At 41.1% G+C, this 14,585-nt stretch overlaps 1 protein-coding gene and 1 long non-coding RNA gene across 3 annotated transcripts in view; one reads left to right on the top strand and one right to left on the bottom strand.

The window, feature by feature from the left end:
- Nucleotides 1-1,117: 1,117 nt before the first annotated feature.
- Nucleotides 1,118-14,145, bottom strand: mn1a (meningioma 1a). Its single transcript, XM_066650649.1, has 3 exons — nucleotides 10,203-14,145; nucleotides 4,468-4,529; nucleotides 1,118-3,448 (listed from the first exon to the last, which is right to left on the bottom strand). The coding sequence occupies exons 1-2, from the start codon at nucleotides 13,300-13,302 to the stop codon at nucleotides 4,519-4,521; spliced, it is 3,111 nt and encodes a 1,036-aa protein (XP_066506746.1). The 5' UTR covers nucleotides 13,303-14,145; the 3' UTR covers nucleotides 1,118-3,448; nucleotides 4,468-4,518.
- Nucleotides 9,173-14,585, top strand: part of LOC136674586 (uncharacterized) — a 33,536-nt gene continuing 28,123 nt past the window's right edge. For both annotated transcript variants that reach the window (XR_010796069.1, XR_010796068.1), the window contains exon 1: nucleotides 9,173-9,347. This is a non-coding gene — a long non-coding RNA (uncharacterized lncRNA). The remainder of the gene's footprint in view (nucleotides 9,348-14,585) is intronic.

Raw genomic sequence — 14,585 nt, 5'->3', positions numbered from 1 at the left:
ATGCACCTTCGGCCTAGCTGTGCTAGAACATTTTTCAGACTGCTTTTCCTGTTAAAGATTCCGTCTCTTAGACTGTGCGTCACCCTTGGGAGCCTCAGGACACCGCAGCGTTAACCCTTTCTGCACTGCACCAAGTTCTGATGTAGCGCAAGCCCCTGTCAAGGAAGACCCAACACATAAGTAACGGTCTACAAATGTAAATTTTAGAAATAATGTGAATTCTAATTTAATAAAGTTAGTAGATCAATTACATTTTCCTATGACTTCATACTGTACAATTAAGTGTGTGGTAGTGTTTCAAATAGTTGTGTGTGTGTGTGTGTGTGTGTGTGTGTGTGTGTGTAAAGAAACTTAATGGATTCTGTACAGTGCTGATGATAAGAACCATCGGTCGTAATAAGTACAAAACAAATATGATGTTTTATTATGAAACTATGAAAAGTAAATAAGGACAAAGCCTTTGCTCACAATTACATTACGATATTTTATGTAATAATTTTCTGTGCGGCAGCTTTCGAGAAGCATTTAAACTTCAGATGCTTAACAATAAAACGTCTGGTTCCTATCACCTACACTCTGAACCATTTTGATAGGACAGGGCATTTCATATCAATAATCATACCCATCATAATCATACCCTCTCTGAATGACCAGCTCTTTGCCACTTAATTTTGCAGACATTTAGCTGTTCCATTAAACTGCGTATAGAAGGCCCTACATGCTCCTTTTAGCTTTGTCACTGCTGTAGATTTTCCATAATTAGGAAAACAGAGCTGATCTTTGCAGAAATGGGAGTAAATCTTTTAAATGACAATTATATATAGCTATATATAGCACTCTCACAGACTCACAGGCATCTTTCAAAGTCTCACAGAACAACACAATCTCTCTCAAACTATTTTCCCACTGTATAAGTTTAGTCCAGGGGAAGCATGGACCCAGGATTTCTCAGGCTATATCTGATCCTCATAGTGCCCTAATCAAATAGACTTGTATTAAACCCAAATAAGAAACTTCAGTCTTTTTTTTTTGCCGTTAAAGCATTTGGCAGAGAGATGGATTGAGAAAATACAAAAATTAACTCAATGTTTTTTTCTTTTTATATTGATGAGTGTATGTTGCAGAAAAAAATGCTTTACAACATATTTTTCATTAATTAATCCATAATATACATTCGCTATACAGTTTATTTACATTACCAGCAAATTCTAGAAGAAAACCATCCTTATCTGTGTACATATTGCAGTGAAAGCTCTCGGCTTTAAAAGCCACTTCCACATGTAGAAAGTCCAATCAAAAAGATTCACACGGTGAAAACTGACGAGCGAAAGGGCTGTTGTAAGAAGCAAACAAGGTGTCCTGATGTCAAGTAAATTTGAACAAAAAATAATAATAATAATAATAAAAGCATCTTCAAACAGAGGAAGAGGTAGAGCATGGAAACACTGAAGTGTCAAACACCAATAAACTGGTCAAAGACCTTTTTAATCGCCAGAAGGAAAGCCATTTTCTTAAAAGGAAAGGTCTTTTGTCAGTGGCTATTGTCCCCTCTTGAATGGGCTGCCAATTCTGGCCAAACATATTCAGGACTAGTTAGTTTAAAAGCAGGGAGAAGCTCAGCGTGTCAATGAAGGCCGAGTGAAGGGGAAAACCCAAATAGAGAAGAGTATCGGCTTGAAACAATGGCATTCCGACGCTGGCCAGGCAGGCCACAAAGGGATGAGCTCAGCCTACATATCAGATTTCCAAAAGCTGTAGGGAGAGGAGAGAACCCCCACTGGCCTTTCAAAGTCAAAAGGTTGACCCACCACAGTCAGAGAATCCTAGTGTGGAGGACCAAAGTGAACTGCCAGGAGTTTTTTTTTTTTAAAACACACAGTACTCAAAGTGGTTCTTCGGGTGTGAATAGTCTCTCTCTTAATGCAAAAGCAGTCCTCTTTGGGAATAAACGGGACTTGGATATAGGATATGTAAACATGGAAACCTCTATGACAGTCACTGTGATTTAACAGATGAAATATCTTGAGGAACATAATACTGACCCAGACATTTTTTTTGATCTGACGTTATCAGAAACCAAGAACAGACCTTTGCTGAATGTTGAAAATCAGATGTACCTACAAACACAGACATTTTAATGGGTGTACAAAGTGTGTCCACACTACGTGGGCAATTATTGTTCAATTTACTAAGACCACAGTATGCAATGAGTGTGGTACAGTGAGACTGCACATAAAAGAGTCATCTACAAACTGAAGAAAATACTCAAAATACATTGTCGAAGAGATAGCAGTGTTAATAAATTAAGTTCTTTTCCACAGTCTACAGCGGTGTCATTTTACTCCAGCTAAGAAAACAGAGTTTGTGAAACAATAATACGGCCAAATTGTGGAAACATCATGACAAATTTTGCAGCGTGTCTTCTTACAAATGTACATATGATCCTAAGAGTTTAAACTGTGTTATTCTGAAGGGAAACATTGATTCAGTCTGTGTTCAAAACTTGTGCCTCTGGCTATGTGCGTTCTCTGTCGTCACTGTTAAATGAATTGTCTTTACAGCAAGGTTTCTGAGAACTCTAATGCAATTTTACATATAACCAGATTTTAAAATACAGTAAATTTAATGGAAAACATATCACCACAACCTGCAAAATTTTAGTAAATTGAACATAAATTCAGCCACACATTCTGCATAAATCTCCCATGTGTACAGTTATGGCTCAACTGTGTATTTAAGCCCAAACCCAAATTCTGTGCATAAAATATAGTCAGAAATTGTCTGTTTTGCATCTGAAATTGCCATAAAAACTGAGTACTTCTGGCCCTCAGTGAGGAGAAATATGCTCAGCTCTTCACCATTTCCTCTACATTCAAGAAAGACATACCGCAAAAAGGTCTCAAATTATTCTGATGCTCACTTCACCATCTTAAAAGTGAGGTAAAACAAAACTAGAAAAAAGGGCAAATGGTGAAAAAGGATTAAAAAAAATATTTGCTCAAAGCAATTCAACCATGCTGTCCAACATTCCAATCTGGTGTGCTTGTGTGTGTATGTTTTCCAAATCCCATAGTCCTCAAGCTGTCCACTGGTGGAGTTTCCTATCGAGGTTTGAGTGTGTGGCCTCTTAGCAGCACTGAACGCACACAGAGAGATGGTGGCCTCACTGTTCCTGATGAAGGCGGTATCCAATTACCAGCAAAAAATGTACTGGGGCTGTAACCATCACCCATCAGGTGGGAGCAGGCAGGGGTTCTTTCCCCCAACCCCCTCCCAATGCTTGGAACGGGTCTTGGGTGTTTCTGAGTTTGAGGTGCCCCAGGACAGGGATGGAGCTTTGAGGGACTCCTTCATCCCCCCAGCCCCCCTCTTGTGCAGTGAGGAAACAGGCACTGTGGGTGTCCTCCTTTCGGTCCTCCCCCATTCCCACACTGAGCTTCAGCAGCACCTGAAGAACAGACATGTGTCAGTCATTCTGCCAAAGAGCTGGTTTCACAGAATAAATTGATTTTATAGGTGGAAACCCACCCAAAGCTGACTTAAAGTAACACACCAGCCAACATGAAAAATGTAACTGTTGCCACATCAATTGAATTACATGCCTACTGCCTCCTTATAGGCGGAAAACCCTTTCTAATGATGTAGCTTGAAAGTGTAAGTACATTTTGGAAGTGCTTTTGGGCAGTTACTTGGGAGCTGCCTGTTTGAAATTATGTCATGTCTAGATAGCTAAATCATTATTATTTTTTTAATATAAAAGTAAAACTCTATTGTCAAGACACCGAGGTTAGTTTCGTATCACTATTGTAAGTTATTTATTAGCAAGCTGATTGAATTTGTTGATCACCACAGATTCCGAAGGATAATATATTCTGAATTCTGTCAAAACAATGTGTGAGGGACACAATGTTTCCACCACAAAAATGTAGACAATAAATGATAGCCTTAAGCCCCATTCAGAGAGGATTAGTCTTACCTGTGGACATGGGATAATGTAATTATTACCGCAGTATTTGAGTAGTCTTAATCCCGTATTGACAAACCATTTCAGTCATATTTCCATTTACCTACTTCAACCACAGACCACGCGTGAATACACAAAACAACCAAAAGAATCACTCAGTGGAGAGAAATGTCTGGTAGCTAGAGGTAGGTTTTGCCATCTCATTCTTATCTATTAGAAGATAAGGTCACTAAGGGCTGTATATTTTGGTGGGTGGGCTGGTTTCAGAACAGTAGTGACAAATGATATTAAAATGATATTACTCCAGCTCCCCATGTAAAATTAATCCCTTCTGAAGAGGGCTTTTGTCTGGAGTGTCTCTTGAAAATCATAATTCAGTAAATGCAACCAGTTATTCCTCTGGATATAAAAGTATATTGCAGTTTAAATGACACTTCAAATACCTTCAACCATTCAAAATAAAAGGCAATTAAAAAAAGAAAAGCAATTCAAAATGCCTTTACCTTTTGAGTGATACATTGAGAAGCCTTTGAGGGACATCCAAAAAAGCACTGCTACCCATGCCCTTTGAAAATATGAGAGAGAGTGGATATTAGGATCATATCATAGGGTTAAACAGCAAACCTATTAGGATTAGAACATTCCAGCTATTTGAGCGCAATCTTGCAAATCATCGCAGCAGGGCATGATTTCATTACTCAAGCCTTGGAGTGTCTATTTGACATTGTTGCGTAGTTTTGTTCCAAACCTCTAAGCACCTGCCAACAGAGCTGCGGGGAGGGCGCCTCCCCATACAAGAGCAAAAGCTCAGAAACAGTTTGGCACTTGCACTCACTTTATACATAAATACGTCCCTCTTGGAGCCCTTTTTATATGCTGTTATATGGTTCGAATTTCCATTGACAAATTCGAATGAAATTATCCTAAAATATTCTAAAGAGTGAGCGGGGAGCAAGGCTGAGGGCTATGAAAGGGCTTTTTCACAGTTTTTTCGGAGGCCCGAAAAGCACTGAGGGAGTCTCACATCTGAGCCCTGGGGCCTTTTCAGCCCCCACAACCACTACACCCCCCCACCCAACACTCTGCAGCCACTGCGACATACAGGGCCTGCCTTCATGAGCTTAGGGGCTAAAGCACGAACGGATGGAGGGAGAGGAAGGGTTGGGAACTCAGGCCAGCTGTGGGGCCCAGTGCGGATGGCTCACTGCTGTCTGGATGGTTGACTTGCTCCGTCTGGCTCTCAAACACTCCCTTTGGCCAGCACTCTACAGGCACTAAAACCTCCACACATGGACCAGTAACTCCATTCGTGAAGGGAACTTCAGAACTTACACTCTCATACACTATTCTTTAACTTCAAGAGTGCAGCCTTCTTCTGTGATTTCAAACATGCCTATGATAAAAAGGCTGACAGGTGAAATGGAAGAAATGACAACAATTTGGGCTAACTTACAAAGATCTGCATGGAAGTTGCAATAAAACACTATGTACCATGCAAATGTTTGCAGTACTGTGTTGTTCACCTGCTTACTACATTCAGCATTTAAGTGACGGCGGAACTTTGTGGACTGATGATGACACTATATGGCTTTTTTTTTTCATTTGTTCATTTTCTCCAACTGTTTTATCATGTTCAGGGCTGTGATGTGTCTGGAGTCTACCCAGAGTCACTGGGCACAAGGAAAGACCACACCCTGAACAAGGCACAAGTCCATCACAGGGCACTCACACACTCCCATATTCACATATATGGACATTTTTGCATAGCCAATCCACCCTTTAGCATGTGTTTTTCATATGTGGGAAGATACCAGAGCACCCGGAGAAAACCCACAAAGACACAGGTACAACATACCAAACTCCAGGCCCCGGGATGGGGTTTGAACCCCCTAACCCCAGAACCCTGGAAGTGTGTAACAGCAACACTACCTTTTGTGACACTTTGCTACTAATGGGTTTACACATTCACAAAGTCTCTAAACTTTTAACTTTGCCTTTGGATGAAAAAGATACAGTGAATTTAAATAGTTAATTTGAGGGCTACACTATTCTAATCTATTTTCCAATTGTGGATTTTATAATCACAGGTAGTCAACTAAAATGTTAATGCAACTGATTGGTCTTGTAGTGTCTCAAGAGTAATTACAAAATATACAACTGGACCTCTACAAGCATAGTGCTTGTCAAATAGGTACTCGGGGCCCCCTAAAACATCCCTTTTTATACCTATGTGCTGATATCCAAAGATAATGTGGACCCTCTGGTTGTCCCCGAGGACGCGTTTCAGAAACATTGCGCTAGAAGAAACACTTAAAGTTCTGAAGAACTTCCATTCAAAACTCAAAATGATCTCCCGAGTCAGAAGGTGCTTTTTTTATATAAATATTTGTGGGTCAAGGAGCCACAGATCTATCCCATTTTAATTAAATTTGGAACCAGTTGGAATTTTGAAGTTCAAAGAGTGTGTTAGTAGTTATACAAACAGTCTTTTCTCTGAACATTTACTGGTTGGAAGAATACTATGGTTTTAAACTCACTCATCTTTCCACTGTATTATTCTACCATGCTGTTTATTCAAGACATACAAGAGCACACTAGAGGACTGAAGCAGTTACAGCTCTGGTTTATAAGTAAGAGGGTGTTGCAGAAAGGGAAGATGTATAAATCAAAGCAAAGACTTTGAGTTCTCTGATGCATCTTCAACAGCACAGGCCTCCCTTTTGGCAACAACCGAGCGGGAAATGCCAAAACAAGATCATCATTTCTCCTTACGTTCCTAATGGAAAAACGTACCCCATACAGGAGGAGACCTGGCAGACCACGTCAGACACCTTAATTCTCTCTGATAGACAAACACTCCCATAAAAGGTATGCTCATGTACATTACAGTGAAGTCCAGAAAACATCACTCTGGCTGAAGGTGCTTAAGGAAGTTTTTTGACCAGCGCAAAGAAGAAAATGAAAATGGCCCAGGCTTCAGAAACCAAATCAGATGTCGCTTAGGTGGAGAAACTGAAACAGTGAAACACCCAACATGTTCAAAAGTTTGTGAAACCTGCTAATCCAGCATTTCTTCTGAAATTGAAGGTGCTAATAAGAGCTAATAATAGCTTTTACTCTATTGGAAAGGCTTTAGGTTAGACGTTGGAACATTTCTGTCAAGATTTGATAACTGTTAGCTCTGAAAAGAATAGTAAGGCCACTCCATCAAGTTCACGGCAGAGAACCTAGTTCAACTGCTCTGCAGCCTAATGCTAAAGGGCTTATATCTCTTTTGCATTAAACATGGTTACCTTAAGCTCATGTGTATTTCTAATTTTTGCTTTTCCATGGAGATTTTAAATGCTCTGTATTCAAAATTAAATGTGTCTGAAATAAGTCCATTTTAAAATAGCTGAAAGTTCTAATTATAAGAAACTTCTATATATTTTTTCACATATATTTTACATACTAACATCAGGCTATTCTTGGACTTATCTTGCAGATATCATTCAAATCTTGTATTGTGTTTCTGCGTGCACTCATGTTTTGTGTTGCACTATGCTCCAGGAGGAATGTTGTTTACTCTGTATATAGCTGAAATGACAATAAACCCTTTTGAATCTTAAATAATAAACAAGCAAAATATTTTAAGCAATATAATATCAGTGTATTAGAATTGTCTACTCTAGCCAAACAGATTTGTGCCAACTGTCCATGTTGTCGGTTTGACTCAATAATGCATAATTCAAGTAAATGCAAGATTAGTAGTGAGCATTAATTATTTTCTTACACCACAAAACCCTGCTTGACTAAATTTGTCCTAGCATTTCCAGTCAGCGATGTTTTGCGTTCCCCAGGGAGAGCTGAGACTGCATTGTATGGTTCCAATCTTGGACCTTAGTGTTTATTCTCTGAGCTTCAATGTTGTCAGAATATCCGACAGCTACTGTTGGAAGTACTGCTCTTGACAACCTTCTCCATTGATTAGGCAAAACTCTGAAAGCGCGCATAACATTACAGCTGAGCATTTGTCATTCTCTCCCTCACACACAGACACACTCAGGCTTTTGGAAGCCTAATTCCATTTGCACTGTTGTAATTTGCTTTGTTACACAGATGATTTTACCTGATGAATGCAATACAAATGAAATCCTACCAATTTCTTAAACATTCTACATAATTCAATTGTAAAGATATAAATGCAGTCATTCAGAATGGTTTGATGAGAAATAGTGCATTTGAAATAGCTATTTCACAGTGGTGTTTATAGGAACCAGATGTTGTGATGTCTACAATGCAAATTCAGCCATTTGTTTTCATTCAAAACAAAGAGAACCTGCATGTTTTCTAGGTTTTCATATTGTCAGAAACAAAACTCATATATCAGTGTTGATTCATTGTTTACCTATAACTCCAATGATTTCTATTACATTATTTTTATTTTAAATAATATTAATAATTTTATTATTTTTTAACTTCTATGAAGTTATTGCATTGCATATACAGATTAGGAGGCATATGTCGTTTAGGCTTTTTTTTCCCCTTCAAGCACCACACATGTACCTCTCCACGATTATCAGATTTAAAAAAAAAATAAAACTAAACCTTATAAGTACACGTACAAGACACATTAGATGGTTTCTATGACTATTATTATGAACAATACTAAAACCATCAAACCTCTCTGAATGCCTTTTGCATCTTAGATTTAAGGATGACGAACATTTTCAAAATATGGAATTACTCTTTAATTAGCCTACCAAGAAATTGTGGACACTTAAATGGCAGATTCAAAATCTTCCCTAAAATGTCACAAAGCAAATGAATACTTCCACTAACAAAACTAGCTTCAAAACTGTTTCAGAGACTAAGAGCCCAGGAATAAATGATTTAAAGACCCAGAGGTAAGACAGACATTCTTAAATCAGCTGAATATTAGTCTTAACTAATCACTTCATTTACCACAGTGGTGATATAACGGCTGAAGTCATACATATTTAAACCTGTGTTACATTATTTCGTCTATCTGATGTCAAACTACTTCGCTAGTTATCAAAATATCAGGTGAACATTTAATATGACGTGCAGCGTGTATTCATCGACTGAAAGCTATTCAAATGTGTCCCTGGAAAATTGCTGGAAAAAGGTACACACACGTTACATGCACCCGCGATTTGTCCGTTACTCTGAATTTCGCGGGCTTTGAGAACGAGACAAAGAGAGAAATGAACATCAGCAGAGTACGGAGAAACATTTCAGGAGATTTATGGCTGAAATTGATTCACCAGTCACTTAAACATTCTCTAAAACAGCCCTATAAAAACCAAAACACTCCCCAGAAACAGTGTGTTTTATTTAAAAGCTTTCTCAAGACACGGACCAATTTAGCCAGCGCACAGAGGTAGGTTACCTCAGTGTCTAATTTCTGTGTACACTTTAAAGTTAACGGTTAAGTTTCCTGCCATTTTGAAACGCTACTTCATTTTCACACAGACATGGTATAAAAATACTTCTAAACAGTAACAGAATTACTTAAAATATATATTAATAATATAATAATTGATTAAGAGGGTCTTTGCAGTCGTCCTCGCCGAATTCCGCAGTGTTCTCATCTAAAATAGGGCCGTACTTAATACCAAGGTAAATATTAATAGCAAACTATATCTACAAATAATAATAACAGTTAAATAATAAACTAATGATTTCATATCTATAGACTTGAATTCTTAATTATCCACATTTGTGTGAAATATTCTACAATGAGTTTTCATTTGCATTTACATACTATGTGAACAATATTTTTTTAAAACGCATCATACCTTTTAGTGTTTTTTGTTTGTTTGTTTGTTTTGTAATTTATAATGCAAAACATACAAGCGGCTTCAAAAATTATTTTTCAAAGAGAAGTTTCTCTTTTGTTGTCATCTATCTTATCTTTAAAAAGCTCCTTAAATTTTTAATGGCCTTGGACATTTTCTGATTTAAAACCAGATCAGAATATGGTGCACATTGTTGCATAACAGCAAAAGGAGCACCACATTTTTCTCCATTTTACATTCCTCTGTCAGCTCCAGACAGGGTGTAGGAAAGTGTGCTAATTAAAGCTAATTTCTAAGAGAAAGATTAGCTGTAAAGCCCCCAAAGGTTAAGCTACCTAAAGTTGTTCATTATCCAGCCATTAAGTCATCACAGTAAACTCAACAGTCCATAAAACCACCAATTCATCATGCTCTCACTACGAGGGGATTGTATTTACCTTCTTTGTTGTCACCCTGGCCTCTTGTCCTGTCCCAGAACCCCATGCACTTGCCATTCCCAGGATCCTCTGTCAGTGCCTTGCTGCTAGGGCCATACCAAGTGGCATGTTGCTCTGTCATGAGAGAGTCAAGGTCAATAGTATTCACACAGCCCTTTCCTGACTCTGGGCTGAAGGTTGCCAGAGTACAGTCTCCATTGAGTCCAGATTGGCAGTCCGGCTTTTTGCTAGTCTTCCCTCCGAGTGGCTGGTCCTCCGAGATGCTGAACTGCTGCCTCTGCAGCTGGATTTGAGCCTGGAGAATCTCCAGGGGATGCACCTCGTCTTGGCCTGAGCTACCTAAAGGCGTCCTCACCTGTTCCATGCAGGGTGCGTCAGGGTAGCCAGTTCTGTTATCTGAATTGAATTTCATGCTTGTTCTGTTGGTCCTCAAATCCTCATTGCTGTAGTTAGGGCTAGCATCATCCAGATAATCCATACAAGGTGAAACACCATCAGATTTTCCCACGCTTTGAATACCACTGTCCATAGACGTTGCAAGATCAGGTTTTCCAAAGGAAGGGGAGACAAGGGAGCCATCAGGTGTCCTGCCTCGGCCCTCAAAGCTCAAAGAAGATGCTTGTTGTCCTGGACTAACCACAGGGTTATTACTGCACGAGGGGGAGAAGTTTCCTGGACTTATGTGCCCACTGTCTCGTCTTCGCTTTGCCTTCCCTCTGACATTGCCTGTTGCTTTTCCTTCATTCCCAGAATCCATATTGTTGTGTGGTGAGAGGGTGCTAGTTTCCCTTTTCACCATGGGGCCAGAAGCACTTTGACCTGTTGTCATATTGTTGTTATTCCCAGAGCAGGGCGTCTGACTATTCTGAGAAGTACTGCTCTGAAAATACTCTGCCCCTGGGCCACAAGCCCCGCCACCACCACTGCTATTTACGTCCTGCTCCACCTGACCTGGTTTGCGTTTGGCCTCATTTTGGCTCTTCTTATTAAAAGTCACATTGAGGTTTGGGGCCCCTAGACTGGCAATCATATTCTGGCAGGCAGTGGAGAGAGCTGCAAGACAGCTTTGACCAAACACACTGTCTTTTGTACTTGCTTTGTTTAAATTCCCTAAAGAGAGGGCCCCAAGCTTATTGACTGACAGGTGCTGGCTGGAGAGGTACTCAGTATGAGATTGATAGTTCCCTGGTGAGGAGTTGAAGCCAGGAGGATTACTTTGGGGGGTTCCCTGCTGACTTGGCCCCCCAGGAGGGAAGCTGTGCTGCCGTCTCACATCAGCTCCTCTGAATTCACTCTGCCTCCTGTCCAGGGGTGCATTTGACTGCACTGTTCTATCACTGGGTAGTTGTACCTGCAGAGGATTATTAATCCCATTTTCAAACTGATTGTGTGGCCCAGGGGAATTTAAAGACTGCATAACCCCTGTTGTGACTGTGCCAGTTCTAAGCATAAGATTATGTCCATTTTGTGTCTGCTCTATTGTGTGAATACTAGTTTCCTTACACTGTTGGTGTGATTCAGAAAACCAGGGGTTTTCGTGAGGTAGGTGGGGACTCTGAGGCTCAATGTTGCCATGAAAACTATGCTTCCTGTCAAAATTTAGTTGCGACATACTACTTAGTGGCCCTCTCTGAACAATGCCATTTGGTGTAATGTCCCTGGGGTTACTTAATGTCTGCAGCTCTGCTTGCCTCATTCTCTGTTGCTGATTCCTGGATGCCATTTGTTTGATCATCATGGCTGCGTTTTGCCGCTGAGGCAGTGGCTGCTGTTGATGTGGGCCGCAGTTCAATGGCAGGGGTCCTGATGGAAAACCATCAATCACGTGAGTTGGGAAGTCCCCCATGGGAGAGGGGAAGGCAGAGGGTGAGAGGTGGTTCTCAAGGCCTTGCCGATTATGTAAGCCACTGCTCAGGGGGCTGTAGCCCTCTTCACCAGATCCATTTGGGAGATCAAACCTTGGCCTCTTGGCCACATTCAAATATTGGAAGGAGTTGAGGTGCTGCTGATGGGGTGGTTGAGGTCCATGCTGGGGAACATTAAACATAGGCTCCCCAAAAGCATGCATGTTGTGGTTACTTAATCTGTGCATGGGATGATCCATCTGGCCATGCTGAGCTTGGACCCCAGCACTGCTGTTTTGCAGGTCTGGACTGTTTGGGACAAAATTTTGCGGATGGTACAACCGAGGAAGGACAGGTGATGCAGGGTTTTGTCTAGCCATGGGTCCTCTCTGCTGAGCCATAAGGTGGTGTCTGGAAGAGACTCCCGGTTCAAATTCCCCCCTGTTTCCAAATCTCTCTGAATATATGTTATGTTGAGGTAGATGCTGGTCCACTTTAGAACCACCGATCATAGCTCTGGAGCCGCCATGGTTGAAAAAATTGCTGCCGGCCATCTGGCTTCCTGCTTCACAATAGGAGAATCGGGCCTCTGTGGAATCAGGAGTAGAAAATCCAGCCATATCCAAATGGCCAGAAAGAGGATCACATGGGAAACAGTACTGTGACCCACCCACCCGTCCCTGTGGGAAAAGCCTATAGTGCTCCAGTCTGTTGGTTTCGGGAGAAGATGACGGGAGGCCATGGAAAGACGCAGCCCGATTGGGAGACTGGTCCAGAGGCAGACATGGGGCTGGCACGGCATGGTTATTGTTAGGATGTCCGTGGAGGTGATAATCAGGCATACTGGCCAACCGTTGCTGCTGCTGCTGCTGTGAGAGGCATTCTCGTGTCTGGACTTCTGCGAGCTGACCAAATTCAGACTCTAACATGTGCTGTTGGCCTGTACTGCTGCCACTGAAGCCAACCTGTCTGTCCCCATGCAAACACGAAGCGACCCCGTCCTGGTAGGGGTGTGAAGGCTGCTCAGGATTAAGCTGTTGGTTGTTGAAAGGCAGCGGCATATGGAGCTGATGTTGCTGCTGTAGTCCTGTAGTGAGCATATCCCCATGGCTGTGAGGCTGGAATCCATACTGCTCTCTGCCCGGCATGAAGTTGAGACCCTGCATGGGGGGTTCATTCAAAGGACCCAAGACTGGCTCTACAGCTACTGATGGCGCTTTCATGTGAAATCCAGAAGTGTTATAGTTAGTGTTCATTGTTACTCTGCACAAAGGCTTGTGCAATTCTTTTGTCCATACAAGTGTCTTTATTTTATCAAAGCAAATAGTCCAAACTGATGGTCAGTAATATTTCCTGTAATTGCAGATGTTTTTTCTTACTTTCTGCCTTTCCATCAGTATCCATACTATGAAAAATGAAAACAAAATAAAGTCACTTTGTCTAACATTTAAAAAAAAATCTCGTTTAAAAAAAAATCCAAATATTAATCATCAAAATGGCCGTCTTATTTATATCACAGATATATGCTGAACAAATGGGAAGACATGACGTTAATTGGCAAAACATCCAGAGACGAAGCATGAGGAGGACAGTCAGCGTAATGTCCACCAAGTGCAAAAAACTTTGGTCCCTTTTCAGAAGACGAGGACAAGAAAGTGGCATCAAGCCGCTGATCCTGATAATCGCACATCTTCATAAACGCTCAGTTAACGCTCATATTGCGAGGCGGGTCGTTCCCGGGAGCGGCGGCGTGTCTCGCGCGTTGCAGAGAACAAGACGTGGAGCTAGAACCGAGTCCCATTCTGGAGAAATCAGACGAAATGCACAAATATCAAACTCCACACGCGCTCCGCTGTAAGAGTTCATTCCAGATCCGACAGAGGATCAACTCGTCAAAGTCGAGCACTCTGTGGGTCCCCGCTCTGAATGGACTGAACGTCCCAGGCTCTCCTCACTGGGTGAAATACATCAAACCGGCTGCGGGAGGTCCGTTTACTTGGCCGCGGACAATTCGCCGTATTTTAGAAAAACGAGTGGCTCCGTGAGTTTGTGCCGCTTATCTCCAGACTAGACGCCTACCCCTCGCCACTCGGCAACAAGTTTGACATTCACTCATCTCCACCAGCGCCCAGCGCTCACTAACACAGCCACGGAGCACAGGGGGCGGGGCCTGACGCAGCCACGCCCACAGACCAGGAGGGAAAGACGGGGACTTTAAACTATTTTAAATAAATAAATGAGTTGTAATTGTGTACGCAAGAAACTATAGCTATTTTACTCGTACTCGGAAACTTGAAGTTTGTTCCTTACTGTGACTCGTGACTCAAGTGGGATTTAAGTATTAATTCTTTTTTCTACTAATAATTTTCAGTTATATATACATATTAATATTTAAGATTTTTTTCTGATTTTTATACATTTAAGGTGACGTTGCAGTTATTTCTTGAAATACATCTTTTAATCATAGCAGATTTAATAGCTATAAATAACTTATCCCTGCAGCTGTACGCTGTAAGATTACTTCACTAAAAAAAAAAAA

The sequence above is a fragment of the Hoplias malabaricus genome, chromosome 18 (genome assembly GCF_029633855.1).
Source record: "Hoplias malabaricus isolate fHopMal1 chromosome 18, fHopMal1.hap1, whole genome shotgun sequence".
NCBI lineage: Eukaryota > Metazoa > Chordata > Actinopteri > Characiformes > Erythrinidae > Hoplias > Hoplias malabaricus.
Note: the sequence above shows the minus strand (reverse complement) of the source record. Positions and strands in the feature narration are given on the sequence as shown.

What these genes read in the sequence shown, in the direction of transcription:
- mn1a (XM_066650649.1), bottom strand. Translation starts at nt 13,302, where the DNA reads ATGAACACTAACTATAACACTTCTGGATTTCACATGAAAGCGCCATCA.